This window comes from Antedon mediterranea, chromosome 6 (genome assembly GCF_964355755.1).
Source record: "Antedon mediterranea chromosome 6, ecAntMedi1.1, whole genome shotgun sequence".
Lineage (NCBI taxonomy): Eukaryota > Metazoa > Echinodermata > Crinoidea > Comatulida > Antedonidae > Antedon > Antedon mediterranea.
In genome coordinates, this window is record NC_092675.1 from 22,861,156 (window position 1) to 22,884,826 (window position 23,671).

Below are 23,671 nucleotides of genomic sequence, written 5' to 3' on the forward strand. Positions count from 1 at the left end.
TTCGGTAAAACGGAAAGCAGTAAGATCAAATATTCTCTAAATTGATAAACGTACTGGCTTATGACACTAAAAATAGTTAAGAACCCGAGGATTTAAAATTAATTTTAACTTAATGGTATTGCTTATATTCAATAAGAGTGATGGTAGTGATATTGAATATTTTTCTATGATAGTTATATTGATGACTAGGAAAGATACCCGTCCCGAGGTGCTTAAATACCATACCCATCTTACTTCCATCCACTAAACATTACAGTACAATTCCGGTCAATCCACGTGCATATAGCAACTCTCCCTTTATCTTAGGATTTAGATGATGAAGATCATTATGGTGAAACACTAACGATGTTAGTGACAATGATTGCAACAATTAGTTACAGTAAGGGTTGTAAACATGATTGCAACAATTAGTTACAGTAGGGGTTGTAAACATGAGGAGGACAGTTAATGAAGATTTTTACAAAATGGTTTTATTGTATTTATTTATTTATTGTAATTTTTATTTGTTGTTATTTTAATCATCTGATAGATTATATGTTTTTTCCTAACTGCTATTCAAACTTTGGTTTTATATTGTGTATTTATTACATTAAAGATCTACTGGTGAATACGGTTGCGATAATCCAAGATTTAACTTCATTGACTATCTTGCGTGGAATTTAGCACCAGCAGTAAGTATTATTTACTTCATTCTTTATTTTGACTGATATTTTAGTTCCAATAAAGCAGTACTGACAGTAGTCACTTTTTACATGAATTTTAGCTATAAACAATGTTTCAAGTTATAAAGATGTTTAAGCTTACTCAATCGTTCAGTGCTTCTATTTTGGCACTAGATTCTCATTCGGTATCATGTCAGGTGACAATAAACTACCCCAAGTACCGTGTCTGCCGACGGCGACGTTTTTCTTTAAGTCTCCTGATAATAATAATATAGTTTGCCTATTCTTCAAAAACTGTTACTGTAGGCTGAATGGATATTGCGTTTGAGCTGTTTGGACGCCAATTTTGGCAAATGTTATGTAGTGTAAAAGTCAATTATTATTTTGAAATGTTTTCACCACGGAATTGCTTGCTTTGGTCTGTGTTTTTGTAAAGGGTGGCTACTGAAGTAAACTAAATTTCTACGAACGAACAGAAATCACTCATAAGCTTGTCAGTCTATAATATGATACTTTATAATAATTTAAGATAAAAAATAGATGAACGATAAAATAAAATAGATAATATTACTATCTATTGTACATTGCATTGGCTTTTACCGGTAATTCAGACAATATTGTTAAAAGCTGATTATTTCCATGGATTGTTTTGTCTTCGTTAGTGTTTAATTAGCTGGCTCGTTCACAGTATTTTGTGACCGTCAACAAGTCTATTATAATGATATAAGTACCGATTATTCATCTCTTTCTGTTTAAGCCAAACAAAAAACTATCACTTTACGTAACTTCACTTTTAATCAATTGACATTAATCTTGTTACAGTAATGTCTCGTAAATGACTAAAGGGGAGTTACATTCAAGCTTATTGTCTCCTTCAACGTTTCTATTGACTGTCTTATTTGTATACCTTACATGTTTATTGCTCAGCTATTTTTACTTTTCACTTTTAATGAATAAAAGGAAATATATATCGAGTCCAATTCCTGATATTCCAGAACCACATTGTAAAATAGAAATCACATTTTTTAAAATTATTTTTATCCAGTTAAATGCAGTTAGATTAATAAGGCTTTCGGGCATGATTAACTCTGATACAAAGATAACTAAATCTATGGGTCAACTTTTTGGTTTGATTTTTCAAGTTGAAAATAACTAAGGTACAGTCATCATGTCAACAATCTGCTGTATATTTGACAGTATGTGTCTAATAATTTACTATAAAAAGAAATGCAGTCATAAAAGACACGAATCGGTACTTAAATTGATTAGAGAAAGTTATACACGTTTTATTCAATTACATGGCTCCTTCTTTCATAGTTCTGGATAATTGTCTTTCTCTCATTCTGGCAACCGAGGAAACGAATGTGTCCTGGATGCTGTGGCAAACGACCAGGTATTGCTTTGTAGGTATCAAATTGTTATTAAAATTGGTTTGAACATTAAAATGCTCTTTTCATACAAGTTGAGTTTTGTCAAACCATGAAAACATGATTAGTGTGTCTTGTAGGCTAAGTAATTTTACTACTAATAAAAACAAGTTTCTTATATTTGTTGTTCACATACAATTCTTAATTAATTTTAATTCTTGTCTCAATCTTATCATATTTGATACTATATTGTTTTGCTTTTTTAGCATTGATGCGTTTTATAACAATATATTTTTAATACTACTTTTCGTTTTTCTCTTTAGCCCAGTAAATTTAGTAGACGCGTATGATGATCGCCTTCCATTCGCGTGTGCGTTCGCTGTAACCTCTACTTGTATCTTAGACCTTTTCACTGGTTCATTCTACTATCAACCCGATGTCAGTGATATTCCGTCAATGCTATCGGGTATGTATATTACATTAATACATTTGACGCCTAATGTCACTATAGTTCTTGTTGCTTCCCACCATGAAACAAATCGTTGCCAAAAGACTGCGATTACGTTTCAGGCATCTTTAAATTAGATTAGTTAATAAAAACCAGTCACCTAAATAAGTAGGTAAATAAAATACACACATTCCCAATGCCCATACACATACATTATACCAATCAAACACAGAGATGTGTACGTACCTAAAGTTACATGGTAAAAAAAAAATCAAATTTAATTAAAAAACTCAATAATTATAAAATCATTAATTACATGGAAAACATAACGACTTATTTTAGTAGTTAATACTCAAATGGCAGCTTCACACCAATAAAAACATAACGTAATCATTATAATGTGGAAGAGTTAATAAATGAAATGATTTACGACCATAACCCAAAGATTGAGTGGGTGAGTGGCCGAGCGGTTAAGACAGTGGAACCGCAATTACGTAGCCATAACATCGGCATGGGTTCGAGGCTCACTCACTCCATGGTTCTGGTGGTAGAACGAGTCTTCTCGGATAAGGACTATAAACCGTAGGTCCAGTGTACACATCTAGCTCGTGTGCACTTTAAAGAACCTAGTACATCTTTCGAGACGAGTAGGGGGTTACCCCGGTGTATTAGTACATCACAACCACTGATCACCAACTGGGCCCTCTGGGAGACCAGTCTTTGACTGAAGAGGTTAACTTACCCAGTATAAATATATATTTCAATTCAATTCAATTGATCTACCTTCGAAGAGTGCATTATATACCGTACCGTTACTGTAATTTGTAATAACGTCACTTATTTCATGAATATGATGTTTTGACATCAGTTAGAATGTTATAGAATTGATCCCAAGTGAATGCTTTGTATAAAGTTCAAACTGTCATTAAAAAAAATGATAATATTATTCAATTGGATTTGATTAATAATAATTCTAATTCTTTTGACTCATACTGTTTATCTTTTATGGAAAGATAGTACAATATAATTGATTTTTAGTGAGATTTTGTTTGTCTTTTGAGATTTTTTTGTTCATTGTTCATTAGATCATTCAGTCATCTTTATTACGATTACCTATCATTGTCCTTTCAATATGCATTATTATTTTTTACAAAAAAACCCTGTTTTTATTGCTTTTTTTGTTTTTCTTTGATTCTTTATGTTTGTTAAATGTCATTTTACATTAAAGACGTCCTCTTACACTTTATAAAAGACATTCATGCATAGATGAAAAATGTACATATAAAATATGCAATATATCATTAATACATTAAAAAAACTCTTATACCTGTAACTGTTATATTTTTATTTTCCCATACGTTTTTTTTCTTTTTATATATTTCACATTATATAAATATAATAGATCAGGTATTAGGCTACGACCTCCAAGAGCAAATCTTTGTAGAACTAGAAAATCCTTCGTTGTAAATAGCATTCATATTTTTAATTCTAATGTAAGACGATAATGCAATTTTTAAATAGTTTTACATTTTTAACAGTTTTTTTTTTATTTTTAACTTTTTATCTTGTATTTTAATCTGATATAATACTGCACGTTTTAAATTGTGGCAACATTTTTTATGTGTGTTTTTTTATTGTTGTTTTAATCTACCAAGCAAAGTGAATTTCCATTTTTATGGACAAATAAAATTTCTTGAATCTTGAATCTTAAATATATATGATTTATTGGCTTTTTTTACTGTCCTCAAAAGCATGATAAATAAAGATGAATACAATCAAACTTTGATTAGGTAATTTTTGTACTTTTAATCAAGCTATTCACTTTCGCTAAAAATAAACACCAAAAAGACAATATATCTTAAAACAATAAGAAAAAGATATGTTCTCAAGAGTAACCTAACAAGTTCACACTATGCAATCTACCTTATTTCATTTCATTCTGCAATCTATATATAGAAATTTATTCTATAAGTCTATCATCTTGTGACAGTTTATTATCCGAACTAATTGATAGTTAGTCATTTCGCCCACATGATCACAGTAATTTATCAAAGGAAAAAAAAACTCTATGTAGCCGGCAATGTGCATTAAACACTTCAGATTAGGTAATTATCACATACGAAAAAAAGTGCAAGCCTTTAAGAAAAATAAAACATTAATTTTAATAGTTAAAGTCAAATAAATTATCATTTCCAAACACTATAAACACTATTTGTTCGAACAATCACGTTTAGGCTTACCTGTATCATTAAAAAAGATTGGCTGGTGACAAATATATAAGCTAATACTTAATAACAAATACTGTAAATAGTACACACAAAGTGAAAGGTAATAAGAATTAACTATTTATGACAACACTTTAACTTAAATTTACTCAATAATACAGATGTTAGAAATTAGAATATAATACTAGTATATCGAATAGAGGTTACATTTGAGCCCAAGTAAACAGCGGATACCCTGCTCCAACAGGATAACAATTTATTTAACTACTGTCACGGAGTAGCTTTGCGTCAGAAAGTTTAGTAATTTTAAGAACACTTTGACGTAATTGTGTATTTTATACTACTCTAAGTACATTAGGAATACTTGGGAAAATGGTTAATAAAAAGGTTAGTAATGACATAGAATTCGCCGAATTTCAAAAAGATTACTAGGGTCAAAAGGACACTAATAAATATGTTTTTTTCCGAGAATAGATATTAGAGTTTAAAATAACATACATCTACGAGTCGCAAACGCGTTGCTTGTAATGCTCTGTCTACACTATCAAACTAGTTTTAAAAAAAAATTGTGATGTGCTCAAATATGGTAGTGATATGCCCAAATATGGTAGTGATATGACATCATCATGTCCATATGGGCACATCATATTTTGTTGTCACAAAGTTTGACAGTGTAGACAGAGCTTTAGACATGACATTAGGCATCTTTCGCGGTCATTTTAATGAGACGACAAAGATCACAACAACGCCAGTTCTAACAATTCTTTTCGTTTTAAGACGCAGTACCAGTAGCCTAAGTCAGGATAGGTTTAAAAAGTCTTGGACATTATTCTCCAACTTCCACCAATTTCCGAATACTGATCTCTCTTCGATCTAGTAATGAATTAATTACCCTTTGTCAGATTTAACTAAATATTTAATTTACTAATGAAATGTATAATCATCAACAAAACTAGCTGTCTCGTCCAAAATGTCATCTTGATTGATTTTAATTAACGTATTTGAGACGGGTTAAAATGACAATGAATAAACTCAAATGGACCTTTATTGACCTGATGGTGAACTTATTTTATAAGGCGTTCAATCATGTTATACATAATTCTAATCTCGTAAAAATCTGAAAATGAAACAGTAGACTAAACATTTCCCAGAAAACTCACATGAGATTATATTAAACTTCATTTAAAATCTAAATTCATATCTAAATACCATCATTGTTTTCTCCACACGAACCAAATGAAAGAACGTTGACGTATATTACCAGATTCAGTTTCAGATTCGATTTATTAAGTCATTCATCCATTTCTTGGCAGAAAAACACAAGCAAAACAATACACACATAATATTTACATTCGTGATCAACTTGGAACTAACTGATCAAGAAATATAAAATACAAAAAACTTCATGACCTATCTTTGGAACTCATTGTTGAGTAGTGTAATATCGCTATGTAAGAATGAAAATTTATGTCTATTGGTTTTAACTGGAATTGTTGTTAATCATGTCCTAATGCATGGTATTATCGTTCATTTTAGGTACAATACAGGTGTTGATCTGTTTCGTAAACGTTATCGAAGTATGCATTGTATATTACCCTCTCTTACTTTGTTTATCTACACCTGCATCTTTGCTTGGAAACTTCATTGGTTTCCTTTACACGGCAAATTGGTAAGCTTCTTAGAATGTCAAGCAGATACTATACTCTGTTTGAACAATTCTAAAGCTATGTCCTACACTATCAAACTTGATGTGACAAACAAATGTGATGTTCCTATATATGGACATGATGATGTCAGCACTACCATATTTAAGTATATCACTTCCATATTTGGCCACATTATATTTTTTTTATAGTGTAGACAGAGCTTTACCAAGTATATCACGTCAAAAGCATTTATTCAAATGGGATAATTTCATGGTCATTATACCTAAACTATTTCAATAATATGTAACCTTTTTTTTCTTGTGAATTTAAACTTAGAATAATATATTTGATAAATTATGTATGATACCACCACCAAACTTTCCAGTTAAAAATCAAAATTGTGAAGCATTTGATGAATATGTAAACTGCCTTAAAATACCGTGACATGTTTCGAGAATACTATTCTCATCATCAGAACTGAAATCAACGCCTAGAGTACTTTTATATCAATAACACAGGTTGTATTTAAATGAGGCAATAATTAGCATGATAAAAAAGCGAGGTAAACGGACAACAAACATCATATGGCAAGCGTGACGCCTAATGTATTGGTAATGGCCAGTCTTAGGCTGTGTTTATATAACACCCTACATTTGAAGACGTCTTTAATTTTTAGCACTTTTAGCACTGTTAGTAGGTTATCGTTTATTCACTATTACTTTTTTTACTATTAAATATTTAATGAGTTTTAAGTTCTTTTTTCTCTTTAGGTTATTTTTCTATATTATACGCTTCGCAGACTGTCCAGTTGATTCCGGGGTAAGCATCCTTTAAAAACATTTAAATGCAAATGATACCGTAGATGATATAACTTCTCTCGTGGTAGGTCTAAGGTAAAGTAAAGTATGATGTAGACTTACCACGCTACCATAACCCTATCATGCCACACATACAGCATGAAGGAAGTAGCTGGTTAGCTAATACTGTACTGTATGACGATTATTTAAAGATCTAAACAATAATTACATTATAACAGGATTTATCTCCACAATTTCGGGTATAAAACATTCATAAAGTTATAGAATGGTAGCTTTTCAACTTCAACTTCAAATTGTTTTAAACATTAAGTACATCACTGTATTAAGTAAATGTAAATGTGCTAGATCTACATGTGTCTGATGTTCTGGTGTTATTAATATAACATTGACAATTTCATAAAAAATTCTCTCTCATTAATGATAGAAATTTGATTTGGTTACATTAATAATTTATATTATAGAAAAAAAAGGCCATATACACATGGCCGCAGTCGGTGCTCAAATTTGAGCTAGTGTTTACCGACTGACCAACCGACCGGTTCAAAAAACGATATTACGTATACTGAAATACTCTACTAAACACAACGAAAAGGTGTGGTGGTGTTTTCCATTCCGAGAGAGCCTGTTTGTATCTTAGAGCACTTCAGACCATCTTACGATCCGACGAACAATCCTTTAATGCATTCAACGTCAATAAGTTTATAGTAGTCTTTTGATATAGTGATTCAAGTATATTCTTCAAGTAAAGTGCTTGTTTTTACTTATCAATGATTGTAATCGATTACTTGTCGCTGTTCGGTGTAAATGTGTTTCATCATTGTTACTGTTCTAAGAACTCGTGGTAATTTTAAGTATATACATACCGCAATGAAAAGTAGGCAACGGGATGAATATGCATATATACAAATGTATCTCTAGGCCTAAACAACAGTTATTAGTCCTAAGTGATCAGTATGTATTTTTAATTTGCTTTTTTAGGTTGTAGGTGACCTGTACGCAGAAATACTGGGTCCTGTGTATGCCTGCTATGTAATTCTTTTAGTTCGATTTGCATGGGGTTTATTCAAAGACGTAAAACTTTGGTATCAGTCATATAAAGAAACAAAGGTTAGTTTGTCATTTTCTTACAGAAATTAATTGATACTTCTCTGTTTGGAAAGAACATTCTTGATGTCTGTAACATTCCATCAAGGATTTTTTGGGGATCAGTTGGATCACAATATGCATAAATAATTCTTGGAGTTATGCAATTTTGTAAGAGAAGCTACAGAACAAGTGTTGTTCCCTTCAGTGTCATCAATAAGGAGGTATATGCGTGTATGCTTCTTTGAATGTCTCACTGGAAATGAGGTCGGGCTAGGAAAATGATACAAGAGGAAACAGTGTTTTCAACATATGGGTTGCCACAGTTGGTAGGATTTGTTGAAGACGTAATGATAATAGTCAAGTAGCTTGCTATATGTTTAGTTTAAACATGCTGTTAACATTTTCTTTACTGGTGAAAGTCTATGCTATAAGAACGACTAGTCAAACAATGGCGTCACATAATAAGTGATTCAAATTAATTAGATTTTTCCCCCTTGTTTCGGTTTGTCTTGTTTTCACTAAATAAAAAATACGATCACTTAGCGAGAGCCAAAATATAGAAAAAATTCACAAAACACCTAAAATGTTCACTCATATATCTTCAAAAAATCAATTTATACAAAAAATATAGTGCATAAAAACTTAACACTACACTATTTTTATCTTGGTAATACAGTATCTCATCTGTATCATATGTGTTGTCACATATTATATTACTGTAACAAAATATTCCTATAATGAGATTTCTAGATACAGTAGTGAGATTCGAACTGCAAACGAACTAAATCCAGTCACCAAATATGCCTTAACCTGATCTTAACAGAAGAAATTTACACACGTCATAGACATTAATTGTCTACGTCCGTCTACTGTAAGTTACAGTGCCGCTGTTACATATATATTCTGGTCTTATGATATTTGAAATAATAAACTGAATTGAACTGTTATTTTTTATAGAATGCATGTATTTCTTAATACCTTCATCGTTATTATTTGCACAAATTAATGTATTCTTTTTAATTCGAGGATAAATTAACTAAAAATAGACATAATGACCACATTACACAAAGGAAAATTCACCAATATAATAGACTTCAGTTAATATATTACGTGACTTGATATTTTAATTAATGAGTACCATTTTTTCATGAGTTTATTACGTCAATACAAATACAAAGTAAATAGGGTATGAAGATCTACTAACTAATTGTATATGACTATAATGCACTGGCATTTCCCATCTAGTAGTGTTTAATAGGTTTTCATAGACAGTTCCGTTTAAGCTACTTAGTGTATTATTTTGTTCATCTTTTGAGGTAGGTCTACTTGATAATAAACATCACGGCATTATAGTTTACTGCAAAACACGCAGAAACGATTAATTTGTTGCGAATTATTGCCATCAATTATTGGTTGAAATATTGAAAATGTGCTATAATTCCATAATTATGTGAGTATGCACGTTTTTATGTTCAAATATTTACGTTTAATGTATGTTTTTGGACATTTTAATACATTCAGTACGATTAAATGACCCAAATAAAACATCGACCTTATAATGACCCGACACTGATATAGCCAATACATTAAAATCTGTCTTGCTGCTTTTCCCCAAATTACTATTAAAAGACAATTCTGGTTTTAAATGTAAAAATAAATGATATATAATCACAACTTTGATAGCATTTTCCGGAAAAGAGGTGATGGTTTGTGAAATCATTAAACAAGAAGAACATATATTTTACTCACGTTAATATTCCTCTCAAGTAAAACATATTGACATTTTAGTTGGAATACAAAGAACGTATTTGCGCGACAATAAATAATTACACACCGGTTTATTTTACTTTAAACTTCCGATCACATTGTTCGTATCAATACATTTTAACGGTTTATTTCCTTGCCTTTTATGATTTAGTCTTTAAAAAAAGTACGTAAATTAATGAAATGTTACCTTACTTTGGACATGAAACGTAATAATACGGTGATTATATTGTTTCATAACAAATACGATTATTAAACTTAAATGATTATTTTAGTGCATTTCGTAGTCGACTGCGGTGTTTATGCGATCAATTTGGTTATTATACAGATCAAACGTTTGCGTATCATCACGTGGGGGAGGGGGGGGGGGATGACATCAATTTTCTACTGTACGTGTATCGTTGCCTTTTGATGGGTGATTAAGTGCGTGTCACGTGAAGTGAATTATTCGGGTATTACTTTGCAAGTTCAGATGGTTCATTGCACGTTCAGTTTGCACGTGAGGCTGGTGTATCCCGTCTATGCAAGCGGCTTAATGATATTCACGGTAGATGTATGTAGTTAGTTAGTGCGTGGCCGAGCAGTGGAACCATATTGATTACGTAGCCATAACATCAGCTAACATTCGACCAACCAACCGACATACTGAGCTGTAAAGTCGACCAGAGTATCTTTCAACATATACCACTCATAAATATTCATTAGTTGTTTACTATTTAAATTAATTCTTATTTTTTCTATTGAGCCGCTTAAGTACAGACGATTTACTTACGCCATAAATGCCAGTCAGTCAACAACAGTACTACATCAACTTCATTATTCAATACCAATGAAATAGTGGACATTGAACTCATTTAACTTTAAAACAAATCTTATATAAGACAATTGTGAATGTTGCACTCAAATATACGAATATATAGTTGAATGTACCCATAAAAAATAACAACAATTATAACCCACATTGACGTGAATGACAATGAAGGTAATAGACAAAACGAACTCGATGCTGACAGTGACAGAAACTAAAATAAAAATAATTAAATATAAAATAATTTTAAAAAAAAACTGTTTATCGTGGGTTTTAGATTCATTTTCGTCGTTTCCGTATCCGTGATTCATTTTCGTTTTTGTCACTGTTATCTTCCATTTTTTGGCTGTTTGTCTTCATGGTCGTCGTTTTCATCTCCGTACAACATGCCATTTTTGTTCGTTTGTCGCTATCATTATAGCTGTTACCGTAGCTATTATTGTCATTGTCGTCGTTTTCGTCTCCGTACAGTTTGTCATTTTCGTTTTTGTCACTTTCATCGTCGGTGTTGTCTTGGGTATTATTTTCATTTTCGTCGTTTTCATCTCCGTAGAACTTGCCATTTTCGTTCTAGTCGCTATTATTGTAGTTGTCACCGTAGCTGTTATCGTCATTGTCGTATTTTCATCTCCGTGAAGTTTGTCATTTTCGTCCTTGTCACTGTCATTGACGGTGTTGTCTTGGCTATTATTTTTATTTTCGTCATTTTCATCTCATCTTAGTTGTCATCGTAGATATTATCGTCATTGTCGTCGTTTTCGTCTCCATACAACATGCCATTTTTGTTCTTTTGTCGCTATCATTGTAGTTGTCGACGTAGATATTATCTTCATTGTCGTCGTTTTCGTCTCCGTACAGTTTGTTATTCGGTCTTGTCAATGTCATCGTCGCTTTTGTCTCCCCATGTCCCTTTTCGCATTTGTCACGTCATTGTCGGTTTTGTCGTGAGTATTATTTTCATTGTCGTCATTTTCATCTCCGTACTTTATTTTTAGTTTTGTCACTGTCATCTTATTTTGGGCTATTATCGTCATTGTCGTCATTTTATTATCGGATTCTCCTCCGCCTGAAGTAATAGTTGCCGCTGCAATCTTCAATCTCATTATTTGTTGTTGTCAAATTTTTCAAGTTTTTGTCTTTGTTACCGGTGTTAATTGATCATTATCTAATTATTCTTCATTTTTAGTTTCACGGTCTAGTCTTTTTTTGTTACAATTCCAATGTTGTCTTTGCTTTGTAATAATATTACTAATATATAACTTTATAATTGTGCTTTAACAGACAATGAATGTGGTGTTGTCTAGAAGCTCAATTACTCCAATAGCTGCTGCAGACATGGTAATTATTATTTTTTGTTTAAACATTTTATCAGAATATCGAACATTAAAAATTCTATTCCGTAAAAATAGCAGGAACTATAAATACATTATGTTCATACTAAAATGACGAACAAACAAAAACAAAAGAAAAAGTAATTATTATGGATACATTCGAAGAAAACCAATTTATTAAAGAGTTTTCTAGACACCCGAAAGAAGAAGGTAAAACCTTCAAATGGCAAACCTGGTTTGGAAGAGCCAAAATGCATACGGAATGTTTTATTCCATATGTACCGACTGCGAGTTGTATAACTAATGCATGGTTATTTTTAGTTTTTTCGCTTGGTTATAAGTCGGTTATAAAAAAAAATTGATTTAGACTGATATATCGCATTGGATGTAACTTTTATGTTATTACAGTTTATACAACCTATTTTCAGATTGAGGATAATGACCCGATCTTCTGTGCTTTTACTAAAAGTCATTACTATAAGTATGTGCTGACTCTTCTTCATAAACCAAAAGAGTAAGTATTCTGCGTTTACAATGATGAATCCAGGTTTTAGTTAATTACTCCTCATTTTAGGATCCACTTTTTTATTAGCTGCCAGTCATTGATACAGTATACAAATATTACCTACCTGCTTGGAGATATCATCTGAGAGAATGGTGTGTTTTTCTTGATATTGATTGATCTTGCAAGTCGGGATTATTTTCTAATTTGAAAGTTAATTAGGCCTATATTTAGACAATATAAAAAAAGAAATAATTGTGATTTTGTTATCTAATGTGTGACAAGGCATCTGTAAGAGTTTTTAGACCTAATTAATTTAATTTTAATACACGTATTCCTAACAGTCAGCTTATAATATACATATATAAAACTTTAGCGTCAGTCACGTTGTATCCTCTTTGTAAAAATTAAATTTACAAATTTAAAGGCACAGGCGTTTTACTGAAGAGTATTTTTCATTGTTATAGCACGTTTCAAAAGACAAGAACATTAATTTTATTTGTAAAGCAAATTCTTTGAGATATAAAAGTACTTTATTCAGATGGTTAGGTATACGTTAGGCGCCGGTAAGCTATCTTGTTTTTGTCTTAAATGTATGTACCTGTATCTCAACGCATCCGAATACACGTGTATTCCAATTGGTACGAGTTGTACTATGTTGAAATTATTAAAAAATTGCAATATACGTTATGCTTGTTTATGTTAACTTTGTTAATGTTGTCATTAGGGAAGATGTCGGAAGATGTCGAAAGTATATATCCAAAGTATACAAGAACATACCTTGTGAGTACAATTTGTCCTTACTCATCTTATTCATACTGCTTCAAATCATGATTTACCATAATTGGTCATTATGGATCTATTCTGAGCAATATATTTATTAAGTATCAGATTATGATGTGATGGATGCTAGTCAAGTCACTCCTTTTCAAAGTCACCTCATTGAATGTCGCCCCTTTGAACGTCAACCTTTCGCCCCTTAAGCTTGGTTCCCACTAGAACGTAACGCAAGGACGTAAACGCAACGCAAGCGTTTTAACCAATGACAAGCGAAGTTATAGACAGTTAGAAATCACAAGCGAATAAGCCATCACTTGTGATTGGTCAATTCACTTGCGTCGCGTCACGTCACGCTTTAGGATGTTAGTAGAAATATAACTGTTGTGAATATTTTGTATTCTATATGGTTATGAATTTCATCATAATTTTCTTTATCATAATATAAATTTACATCCTAAAAATGTACCGAACTCTTTTTTATTACGCCATTTTTAGTTCACGATGTGTATTATTTGGGTATTCCTATCACAAGTGATGTACGTTGATATGTACGTTTTTCTAATTAGGCCTACGTGAACTTGTAATACGAATTATTTGTAATTGAATGTTCTTTATTGCTTACTTTGAACTTTTTTTTAGATTTCAGATATTCAACACGATTTATCTGTACATTTGTCTTATCTGTTTTAACGCTACACCAGGTATGTTACAATGTTTGAGCCCGAAATTAATGTTTGTTTAAATGAAGACATAATGCTTATTATATACAGTATAGTCATCTTAAACATACTGACATTAAAGTAACGTAATGTATTATAGAAATTTGTAGAATGCTTTAAAGAAAACACTAGGCCTAATACAAGATGACACAAAAACTGCAAACATTTCTAATCATATGTACTAGATAACCAGTCATTTATATGAATGATCAATTGCATTGTAGAGATTGGTGATGACAATCACTTTCAATTATCCTTCTGGTCACTTTTTATTCAATTAATAGGTTGGTATTTTATATACATATGCTGTGAAAGAAAAGTTGGATGAACTATTTAAAACATTGTTTAACGATACGTATATCCCGGAAGAGGACCTATCACGCCCTGATGGAAATATTACAGATGATTACAATTATGCCAAAGAACTCTTCCAAGTTGCATCAGGTATGTATTTTTCTCTAAATAAAGTTGTGATAGAAGATTTTCGTGATTTTACAATATTATGTGGAGTTGTGGCTTGATGGTTATGATGCTTGGTGGTTATGATGCTTGGCTACCACTCCAATGGTCCTGGGTTCAAGTCCCGTCACATGTCAGGATTTTTTCTAAGAACAAAATTACAACTCTAATCCCAAAGACTTGTAATAAGACTTTGTTCATCGTTAAAAAAAATTGAATTGATTGACTTGCAATTTGTTGCAATGCGAGTAGAATTTTCTATTGTAAATTGACTTTTTTCTTAAAATTGTTCTCTAAGAAGAACAAAATTTACTCAAATTTACATAAATGAGAGTACATTGTTTAATCTAATCTTTTCTGTTAAAACTAAAAGAAGTATATAGCACCGCTTTAATAACATTCTTATTTTACGACGCTCTATCAGAAAATGCACCCGATTTTGCAGCTGTCAGTAGGTTGAGTCCAACTGACTATCGCATGTCATTTAGAAACGAGACTAGCTGTATTAATATACTTTTAATACACAATATCTCAGTACAGTTATAAGGTTGTTAATAAACTATATAAAATGTTAAACTTGGTGCTACTCTTAAATCTACTGACGTATTAGACTTTAATTATTACGAATGATCTTGCATTGCCGAAGGCTTCACTACCTTTACGATTTAACGTTAACGTTACTGATTTGTCGGAATCACATCTTTCCGGTTAGTGTTACGTTTTAAAGTGTTGTTTTCCGATTATTATAATGAGGGGAGGAATTAATACAAGAACATACTGTTATTATTGATTTTAATTATGTATCTTCAATAAATCATGTGAATTGAATAATTTCCGAATTTGTTCATATTACTTTTTAAAAATGTGGGATAATTCCATAAATCTATAGTTTAAAATACCAACTATTCTATGTATGAACGTTTATGTTGCTCTACTCATTACAATCTTAATGTTAACACTTACAAACACACTTTAAGCACAAGATGACGAGATCAAACATACAGTACTTGTAAACGTAATGTTATAATCGTTACTCATGTAGATTCGTTTTACGTAACAAGTTGGATATCGTACACTATAGGAATGCTGTCTCTAGTCCATAGTCTCGTTGTATACAGGTTAGTTATTCACAATACGTTTGGATTTGGAACCATTCGATCGACGAACTGTTTCATAAACGTATTTTTTATTTCATTTAATTAAAACAATAACAAAATCTTGTACACTTTGACATGTTTACCGTATTATAATGCAAATCATCACTATTTATTTAATTCCTGCCATACAAATTTCAATTTACTTAATTAGTAATGTCAACTTCATCTGCCAAACGTCGCGCATCAAATAGTGTTCACCTAATTCTACATGAAGTTCACACTGATTATGCTTGACTTACCTGAAAACAAAACTAAAATTATGTATAGCTATTGATATTATAAACATTAGTGTGGAATATGTTACTTGGATTCGAAATGCCTTCCTACCGCTATCAAAAAACCATTAACATCATTAGTATCGTTATTATCACCATTAGTATATTGCATAGACGGCCTCCGTGACCTTTTCCTGATTTGAATAATATTGAATGTAATGTTACATTTTATTTATCATTTTATTTTATTTTGTTTTTGCTTTTGTTGACCTTTCTTGTCTGTTGTTGTCTGGTTAGGAGGCACCGGATCCCTGAAAAGATCAAGACTTAACCGATGCTAACTGGGGTAATTACACACTGATCCCCAGTTAAGCTTGGTTCCCAATAAAACGTAACGCAAGGACGTAAACGCAACGCAAGCGTTTTAACCAATGACAAGCGAAGTTATAGACAGTTAGCAATCAAAAGCGAATAAGCCATCGCTTGTGATTGGTCAATTCACTTGCGTTGCGTTACGCCCTTGCGTTGCGTCGCTAGTGGGAACCACGCTTTAGCCTTGATGGTGTATCCCCATACTCCAGTTTGGGTGCTAACTTGGTGTTTTTGTCTTTTTGTTTTCTTCCTTTTTGTTTCCCCTCTTTCTCTTTATTGTTGAGCGCATAGAGACAACTTTTATTTGCGATATATAAATCTGTCTATCTATCTATCTATTATTATTATTATTATTATTATTATTATTATTTGCTAGACGGAATTCACAGTTGTTATATAAAGGTGACAGATCATCATTTCCTCAAGAATTTTCAAACCCATCTATTGTAGTAAGTCAATTGTTTAATTTAATTTCTTTTTCTTTATATAAAAAGTTTGCAAATATATGTTATTGTTTATTATTTTAGACAACCAGCATATTTTCCATCCAGTATTTTATTGACAGATTATCAACATACTTTTCAATTTGTCTTGGTAAACCGGGAGAATTAAAATATCTTCTTCAAAGCATAAATATACATCCGTTGAACTTCAGTTTATAAAAATACATTTTTATCTATTAGAAAGATATTGCTATAACTTTTAAACAGTAAAAAATAATAATAGTATAGAAAAAAACAAAAGTCACTTGGTACTTCTTCTGCGTTACTTCTTCGGGCCATAACTGTTTACCAATGTGTGAGAGTGTTTTTTAATCTTTGCCGTTTCTTCTAACATACTCATAGTCACAATTTAATTAATATGCAGCCATTGACGTACTTGTACGGAAATGCCTATGGTCAGTTTAAGCATGATCTATTCGTTACGGACAAAACTAATAATTGAAACACAAATAGATGTTACTCTCAATTAGACTAACATGCTAGTAACAACATCAGCACAAATATAAATTGACGTCTTTACGGACATTGTTTTTCTTATGACCTGTTATGTGTGAAGTATAGCAACAACAAAAAAACTATATTTTCAACAATTGAACTGCCACCGCAGAATGATACACGTTCAGATGTAAATTTAGGCGCTTTGTTTAAAAAATATAATCAATATTGTTCTTAAGCTCTGTCTACACTATCAAACTAGTGAGACAAAACACTGAGAATCGGGTGATTTTAGACAATTTCAAGGAGAAACTGAACCAATTTCTGTATTTGTAGTTTGTGTTGAGAGTTTATTTGCATGGACTGTACAGTTTTTATCTGCGTTTACTTCTATAAAATGGTGATATGATTTGAAGATATTTTAAAAATCACGATGATTTATTTTATAACTTTTTACAAACAAGACACTTGGTACTTGATTGATCCCTTTGCAGCTGAAAACAAATCTTTACTGAGAATAGTATTTTAATAGCACGTGTTCTTACAACTTAAGGACCATGTGTAATTCTTAATGTTTTTTATCAATTTGGAACTAATTAATATGTATAAGTTATCCATGTAGAGAGCCACAATAATTATATAAATACCAATTAGGCCTGTTAAATAAACTGTTCAATGCTTTATAAAACAGTAAATGTTACATAATTTTGAACTATTTTCCAATTAATCTAATTGTTTAATAACTTTCAAGTAGATCAATTTCTATTTGGGTTGATTGAATTATGGAACCGAAAATGTATGATGGAAGCGATAGAACCGATCTGATTTGTTGACGTACCTTACAAATATTTGTAAAATAAAACGACATTTTATATTAATGTTGTTCAGTGTAAACCGTATTCAATATTACTATAAACGTTTTATAGATTGCTAATGATTCATCTGTTTTGTAGGTTGCAAGTATGCGCTATTCGGGATACCAAATCGGATACACGCTATGGGGTAAGTCTTTTGTTCTGTAACATTCTCTTCGCACATTACATAAAGTTGTATAGCCTTTCGTAAGACGTCACGCTTAAAACGTTAATTAATACAATATAATACATTTCGTAATGGATAGAAACCATATCGCTGATTGTATTTTGTATAATTTAGGTAAAAGCTGTCGTAAGTTGATTAATAACATTCCGTCATTAGATTTAGTTAAATTTAAATTATTACAGCAAACAAAATATTACATGAAACGTAACTTAAATTTTTAATTACTTTTTTTTTCTCCCAAGAGTTTTTAATTTTTCAAATCACTGCTTGGGCCTTTGTATTTCTTGTATTCTTCACAATAATACTACCAATCCGGGATGGCTACGATACTATCGTATTAATTCTTATACGAGATTATTGGTAAGTTTAATCACCGAGTTTAATCTGTTTTGAGTCGTTCAGACCAGAGGCATTGTAATTATGAAAAAGTAATCACGATTATGTTTGAATACCATAGTTGTATTCGTTATGGAAAACAAATTCATAATGATAAAAAATGTGTCTTATTTTTGATAGGCTAACATTAGTTATCGGATATGCGTTTTTCTACGGACAAGTATTTGCAATAAAATATTGTTGTCTACAAGAAAAGGGAAAGGTATTGGGTCTTGATAACAGGTATGCAATTATTATTTTATTTAATCAGTTAAAATCACTGATATCTTCACTAAAGGTCTGATTTTAAAACATATTGATAAAATCTCATGACTCTTTCTCTCTGATATGTTAGTATGAATGAATTTAGTGTCATCTTATAAATTAAAAAATGATTACTGTTATTTTGTATTTGGAGTTTTACGTGTGTTTATATACAGACATAGTGATGTCCGATTTATTTACATACGCAACTTGTACCGTTTACAGTGACGTCATAAGCGTTACAATTTCCCTATAACATTATTAAGATTATAATCACAGGGTCATAATAACTATTCATATCAACCAATAAAATGAAATCCATTAGGCTTAGTTGATTAATTTATTTCATGATATTGGAAATTCCAATTCAGCTATAATAGAACGTCAATACGCTGTTGCAACTTCCGAAATATAATAATCAATAGAAATAAAGTCTTAATAATGTATTCATGGTTATAAATCAGTTCCGATATTATCAAGATTTCAGTTCAAAAAATGTATAGTCTTATTATTCAAATTGAAGGGAAAAACTGTTTCCATTCCCCTAAAGCTGAATTTGTATTAACTTTTAATTTTCACACAAATGATTAATTCATTATAATGACAAGTATTTATATCCTTATACAATGAAATTTAAAACGTTTAAAGATGTATTGTCCCCCTGAAAAAAATAATTTTTGACAATTTTTTTTTTAATATGCCATTTTAATGTAACATAATAGTTATCCACTTTGACCAAAAATTGGATCGAAAAAAATGTGTTTACCTGAAAAAACTGTAATCTAAAGTCACAAATTGTCAAATTGGCTGCCATCCAATGGTTTTTGGTGAATTTTAACAATATATTTTGTGATTTTATAAGTGAAAACATTATTTTTTTTCCTTTTTTTTTTCTACAGAAGTGATTAACTTTATAAAAACTACAAAACACATATTCAAAGTCTGATTTAATTAATCTTCATTTTTCATGTTTTTGAAGGACAATACATCTTTAATGAATGTATTAATATATAATATTTAACATTTTCACCTAAAGGCGTTGGTTCCACGTAGCTACATACACGTTGTTTTTCTTTCACGTCATCACGGGCCTCGTCTCGTGTCTTTTACGGATAATTAAAAGCTTAATCTTCGGCGCAATTTTTATTGGACGTATTGATCGATGTGTTCTTATGAGAGGGTTTGAATTGTGGGATTCAGGTAACATAAAGTTATATTATAATTATGTTTTAAATTAATTTATATTGGCGGATGTGAAATAACAACCACTTGGCGTAAATGTACATTATTATATGTTCAATTTATAAAGAAGCTGCTTGTATATTTTTTATTGCAATATGATAAATAATAGGAAAAATACTAAATAAATCGAATCAAAATGTATTTACAATGTTTGAAGTTTTGAAAACAATTCTTTTGACATTTCAAGATAAAGATACGAAACACTATCATATGGTTTTACATATTAATGTTCTCAAATCTACGTTTCGCGAAACATCTGCGTCCGCTTATTTAAATTATTCCTTATAGGCCTATTTACACTATTTTTATTGTTTTTTTCATCACAGGATACAAAGCATATTTTGGATTTTTAAATCTTGAAGTTTCCCACACTCACCCGGTTTTGGTTACATTTTGCCATCTTTTGTGGAGTTCAACAAGAAGTAAACGATGGGAGTCTATAGTGTCTAAAGACGGTATTGTTGTTTAATTTATTAAGTAAAGCTGTGTTCGCTAAAACGCGACAGACCATAGATTTGCTTTGGTCCACACTCCCATGTGTTATAACTGCCTTGGTGGGTTTGAATACATGTAGATAGCACACCGTCTTTCGGATGAGACGTTAAGTCGTTGGTCCCTTCCTTGTGCAACATGGCCCATGTGCACCTTAAAGAATAATCTTACACACTTCGAAAATAGTAGGGGATATTAGTGTAGGCCATTATACTGCCTAAGTCAATATCAGAAGGACCCCACCTAATGAGAATTTCTGATACATAAATATTAAAAAGAACAAAGAATTTCCACTTCCAATTTTGAAAAAGAAATGGAAAATGCATGAAGCGTGATATCATGTGTTTATATTCTATTATACTTTTTTTGTAAAAGAAACCAACTATGGAGCGGTTCGCCTAACAAGTACTCAAAGTCGAAGCAAGGTAGCACGGAACCGATGGTTCGTTGCTATTACCCTGATGCGCAACCAACACGTGTTCGTGAATCGTGCAGCGCTACTACCAGAACTGGAACGGATACGTAATGACAAGAAAGAAGAAAAAAAATCAGTAAGTTACATTTAGCAAATATATTTATTCATGCCTTGTACTACTACAGTATATCTTCTCCTCGGATAAATTTCAGTCTAAAATCAAGAGCTGTTTGTTCTACTAAATACTACACACTGTGGGTGAAATAATACAAAGAAATAGTATGAAAGCAACCATGATGATAATGTTTAAGCAGAATCGGATCTATTTTGAAACGGAATTTATACTTTCGAAGATTCTCTCATCTAGTGATACAACGGTTCATAATCATCAGGCATTTGCTCTTGTATAATATTGTGCATAACTCTAACAATCTGTTTAGAAGGTAAATTATTAATGTGGGTATGCAAACGATACAAAACTCTGTGCTCTGTACGCTATCTGTAATTAGGGTAATGGTTAGCATACTGCCTGAGGTTAAACATATTGTATTTGCAACATGTAACTACATTTTTTAATAACTCTGCACCAACCCGTTTTGTAAGTTATGACGGGGTTTCTTAGTTATAGACTATAGACTACATGGAATTATGACGACAGATAAATAATTAGGCCATTTATTACTATAGAAAAAAAGAGTATGGTCCGTCTCTTAAACGCCTTCAGTTTTAAAATAGCAGCAAGCATCGGTGATAAAAACTAACTGTGACATCCATGATGATAAATAGGCCTATACATTGGATTTAACATAAAAGGGAAAGTTAAGAGAAATGACGAATAACGACGATTATTACCAAGTATAGAAATACAGAATCCTAATAAGTTATTGAATTTTATTTTCCTTGGCGGCAGGATGTTTACAATGAGAAGAACATCAATTCTAAATCTTAATTGCAGTATTGATTTAGACGCAATGTGAAATTTCTCATTTCTCAACGTCCAGGACTCTGTTCTGAAATTGATTGCTCATATTATAAATGTAACCGTTTAACAACATCTTCCAACAGAAAGAGAAGTCAATGGTGTCGACGGCCAATGATGTGTTGGATTCTGTTGCCACAGCTACAGTTATAGCAATGACAGGTGGTGATTAGATACACATGTTATCAAATACGGTACGCTATAGAAACTACACAACGTTATATTTTGAGGGCGCGTGCTTTATTTCCACATTATGGATTTTAAAAACAGTTACTTGTTACTTGAATTATGTTATTGCTGTGAGTAAGATATTTACCTACTTTTTAATAATTTTCTGGACATTAAGCTATAATAATAAGTGAAAAATACTATTATGATCATTGTCACTTATCCAGGATAAGGTATTTATAGTCTCGACTTTTGTTTGTTGAAACAGCGACGATTCACGTAGGAAGTACAGTATCATCAGGCCAAAGGAAGGAAATGGAGCTGTAGCTTGGTGGTTAATGTGCCTTCCAATCCCAGTGTCCGGGGTTCAATTCTCACCTAGTGTCAGGGTTGTAACTGACTCTTTCAACTCCACTCCCTAAGCATCAAATGAGACTGACTTTTATAAAGTAGTTTATCCATCCTGTAATTGGCGGGTTACTCGCTGTTGGATGTACACGATACCGTAAATAAAATAATGATTTACCGGCGATTGGTCTGTGACCCTTGATGGGATTGAAAATACTAGCTATGACATTATGAGATTTTAACCATCAATAATTAAGAATTAAGAAAGTTATATCTAGGCCTACTATTTATTGATTTATTATACGCTGTTCATATCGTTTGTTTCTCTCTATACCGTACTTGTTGATAGATTAGAATTGTATTGGTGAAATAATGTACGCAATAAGAACAAAATGTCATAATAATCTTTAATGATAACAAATCATTGTCAATTATAATTAAAGATTAGTGAAATGGCATTGGCTAAAACATATAACAAAGATTAGGCAATATCAATCAAGTTGTCTGTTATTGGAGCGAGCAAAAGTATACAGCATTGGTTGATTTTATATAACATATCCACGTGATAAATTAAACCTTATATTACTGTAAATATCCGAACCAAAAAATGCGAAATTAACGGGGTTTTATTTTATCGGGACAATTGTTACATTTTAAAATTATTATTCGGAAATTAAACCATTGCTTCAAATAGACCTACTGTACGCTGACTGAGATAACAAATTACATCTCATTTTTCAAGTTAAATCTACTTATTACTTGCTTCAATCCTTAGGGCATACATGGGCATATCAAATCAATAGTTATTCATACAATAAAGCTAAATGTTACATTATTTTACTTAGAACAAAGCAGTCATAAAATTGACATACCGTAATGTGGTAAGATTAATTGCTTTAACTTCTTATTTTTGATATTTTACAGTTGATTTACTATTCACATTAGTAAAATTTACAAGGTATGTTTATTGTTTGATTTAAGTCAAATAAATTGTGTTTTAATCAGTATCCAGGGACGTCGAATGACGTCATCAAACTAAGAAATCTCTAT

The 23,671-nt window shown here is 31.4% G+C and overlaps 1 protein-coding gene across 1 annotated transcript; it reads left to right on the plus strand.

The window, feature by feature from the left end:
• Positions 1 to 1,960: 1,960 nt before the first annotated feature.
• LOC140052498 (stimulated by retinoic acid gene 6 protein-like) lies at positions 1,961 to 22,278 on the plus strand. Its single transcript, XM_072098105.1, has 16 exons — positions 1,961 to 2,055; positions 2,353 to 2,495; positions 6,239 to 6,371; positions 7,119 to 7,167; positions 8,145 to 8,273; positions 12,106 to 12,162; positions 12,584 to 12,669; positions 13,385 to 13,440; positions 14,077 to 14,138; positions 14,441 to 14,600; positions 18,251 to 18,299; positions 18,855 to 18,956; positions 20,014 to 20,177; positions 20,546 to 20,674; positions 21,087 to 21,262; positions 22,192 to 22,278. The coding sequence occupies exons 1-16, from the start codon at positions 1,961 to 1,963 to the stop codon at positions 22,276 to 22,278; spliced, it is 1,677 nt and encodes a 558-aa protein (XP_071954206.1).
• Positions 22,279 to 23,671: the final 1,393 nt, after the last annotated feature.

Bases quoted from the DNA above. Each gene is read 5' to 3' on its own strand.
- LOC140052498 (XM_072098105.1), top strand. From the start codon at position 1,961: ATGGCTCCTTCTTTCATAGTTCTGGATAATTGTCTTTCTCTCATTCTG. The intron at 2,496-6,238 runs GTATGTATATTA...CGTTCATTTTAG, and splicing joins TATTCCGTCAATGCTATCGG to GTACAATACAGGTGTTGATC. The intron at 18,957-20,013 runs GTATGCAATTAT...TTTCACCTAAAG, and splicing joins GTATTGGGTCTTGATAACAG to GCGTTGGTTCCACGTAGCTA.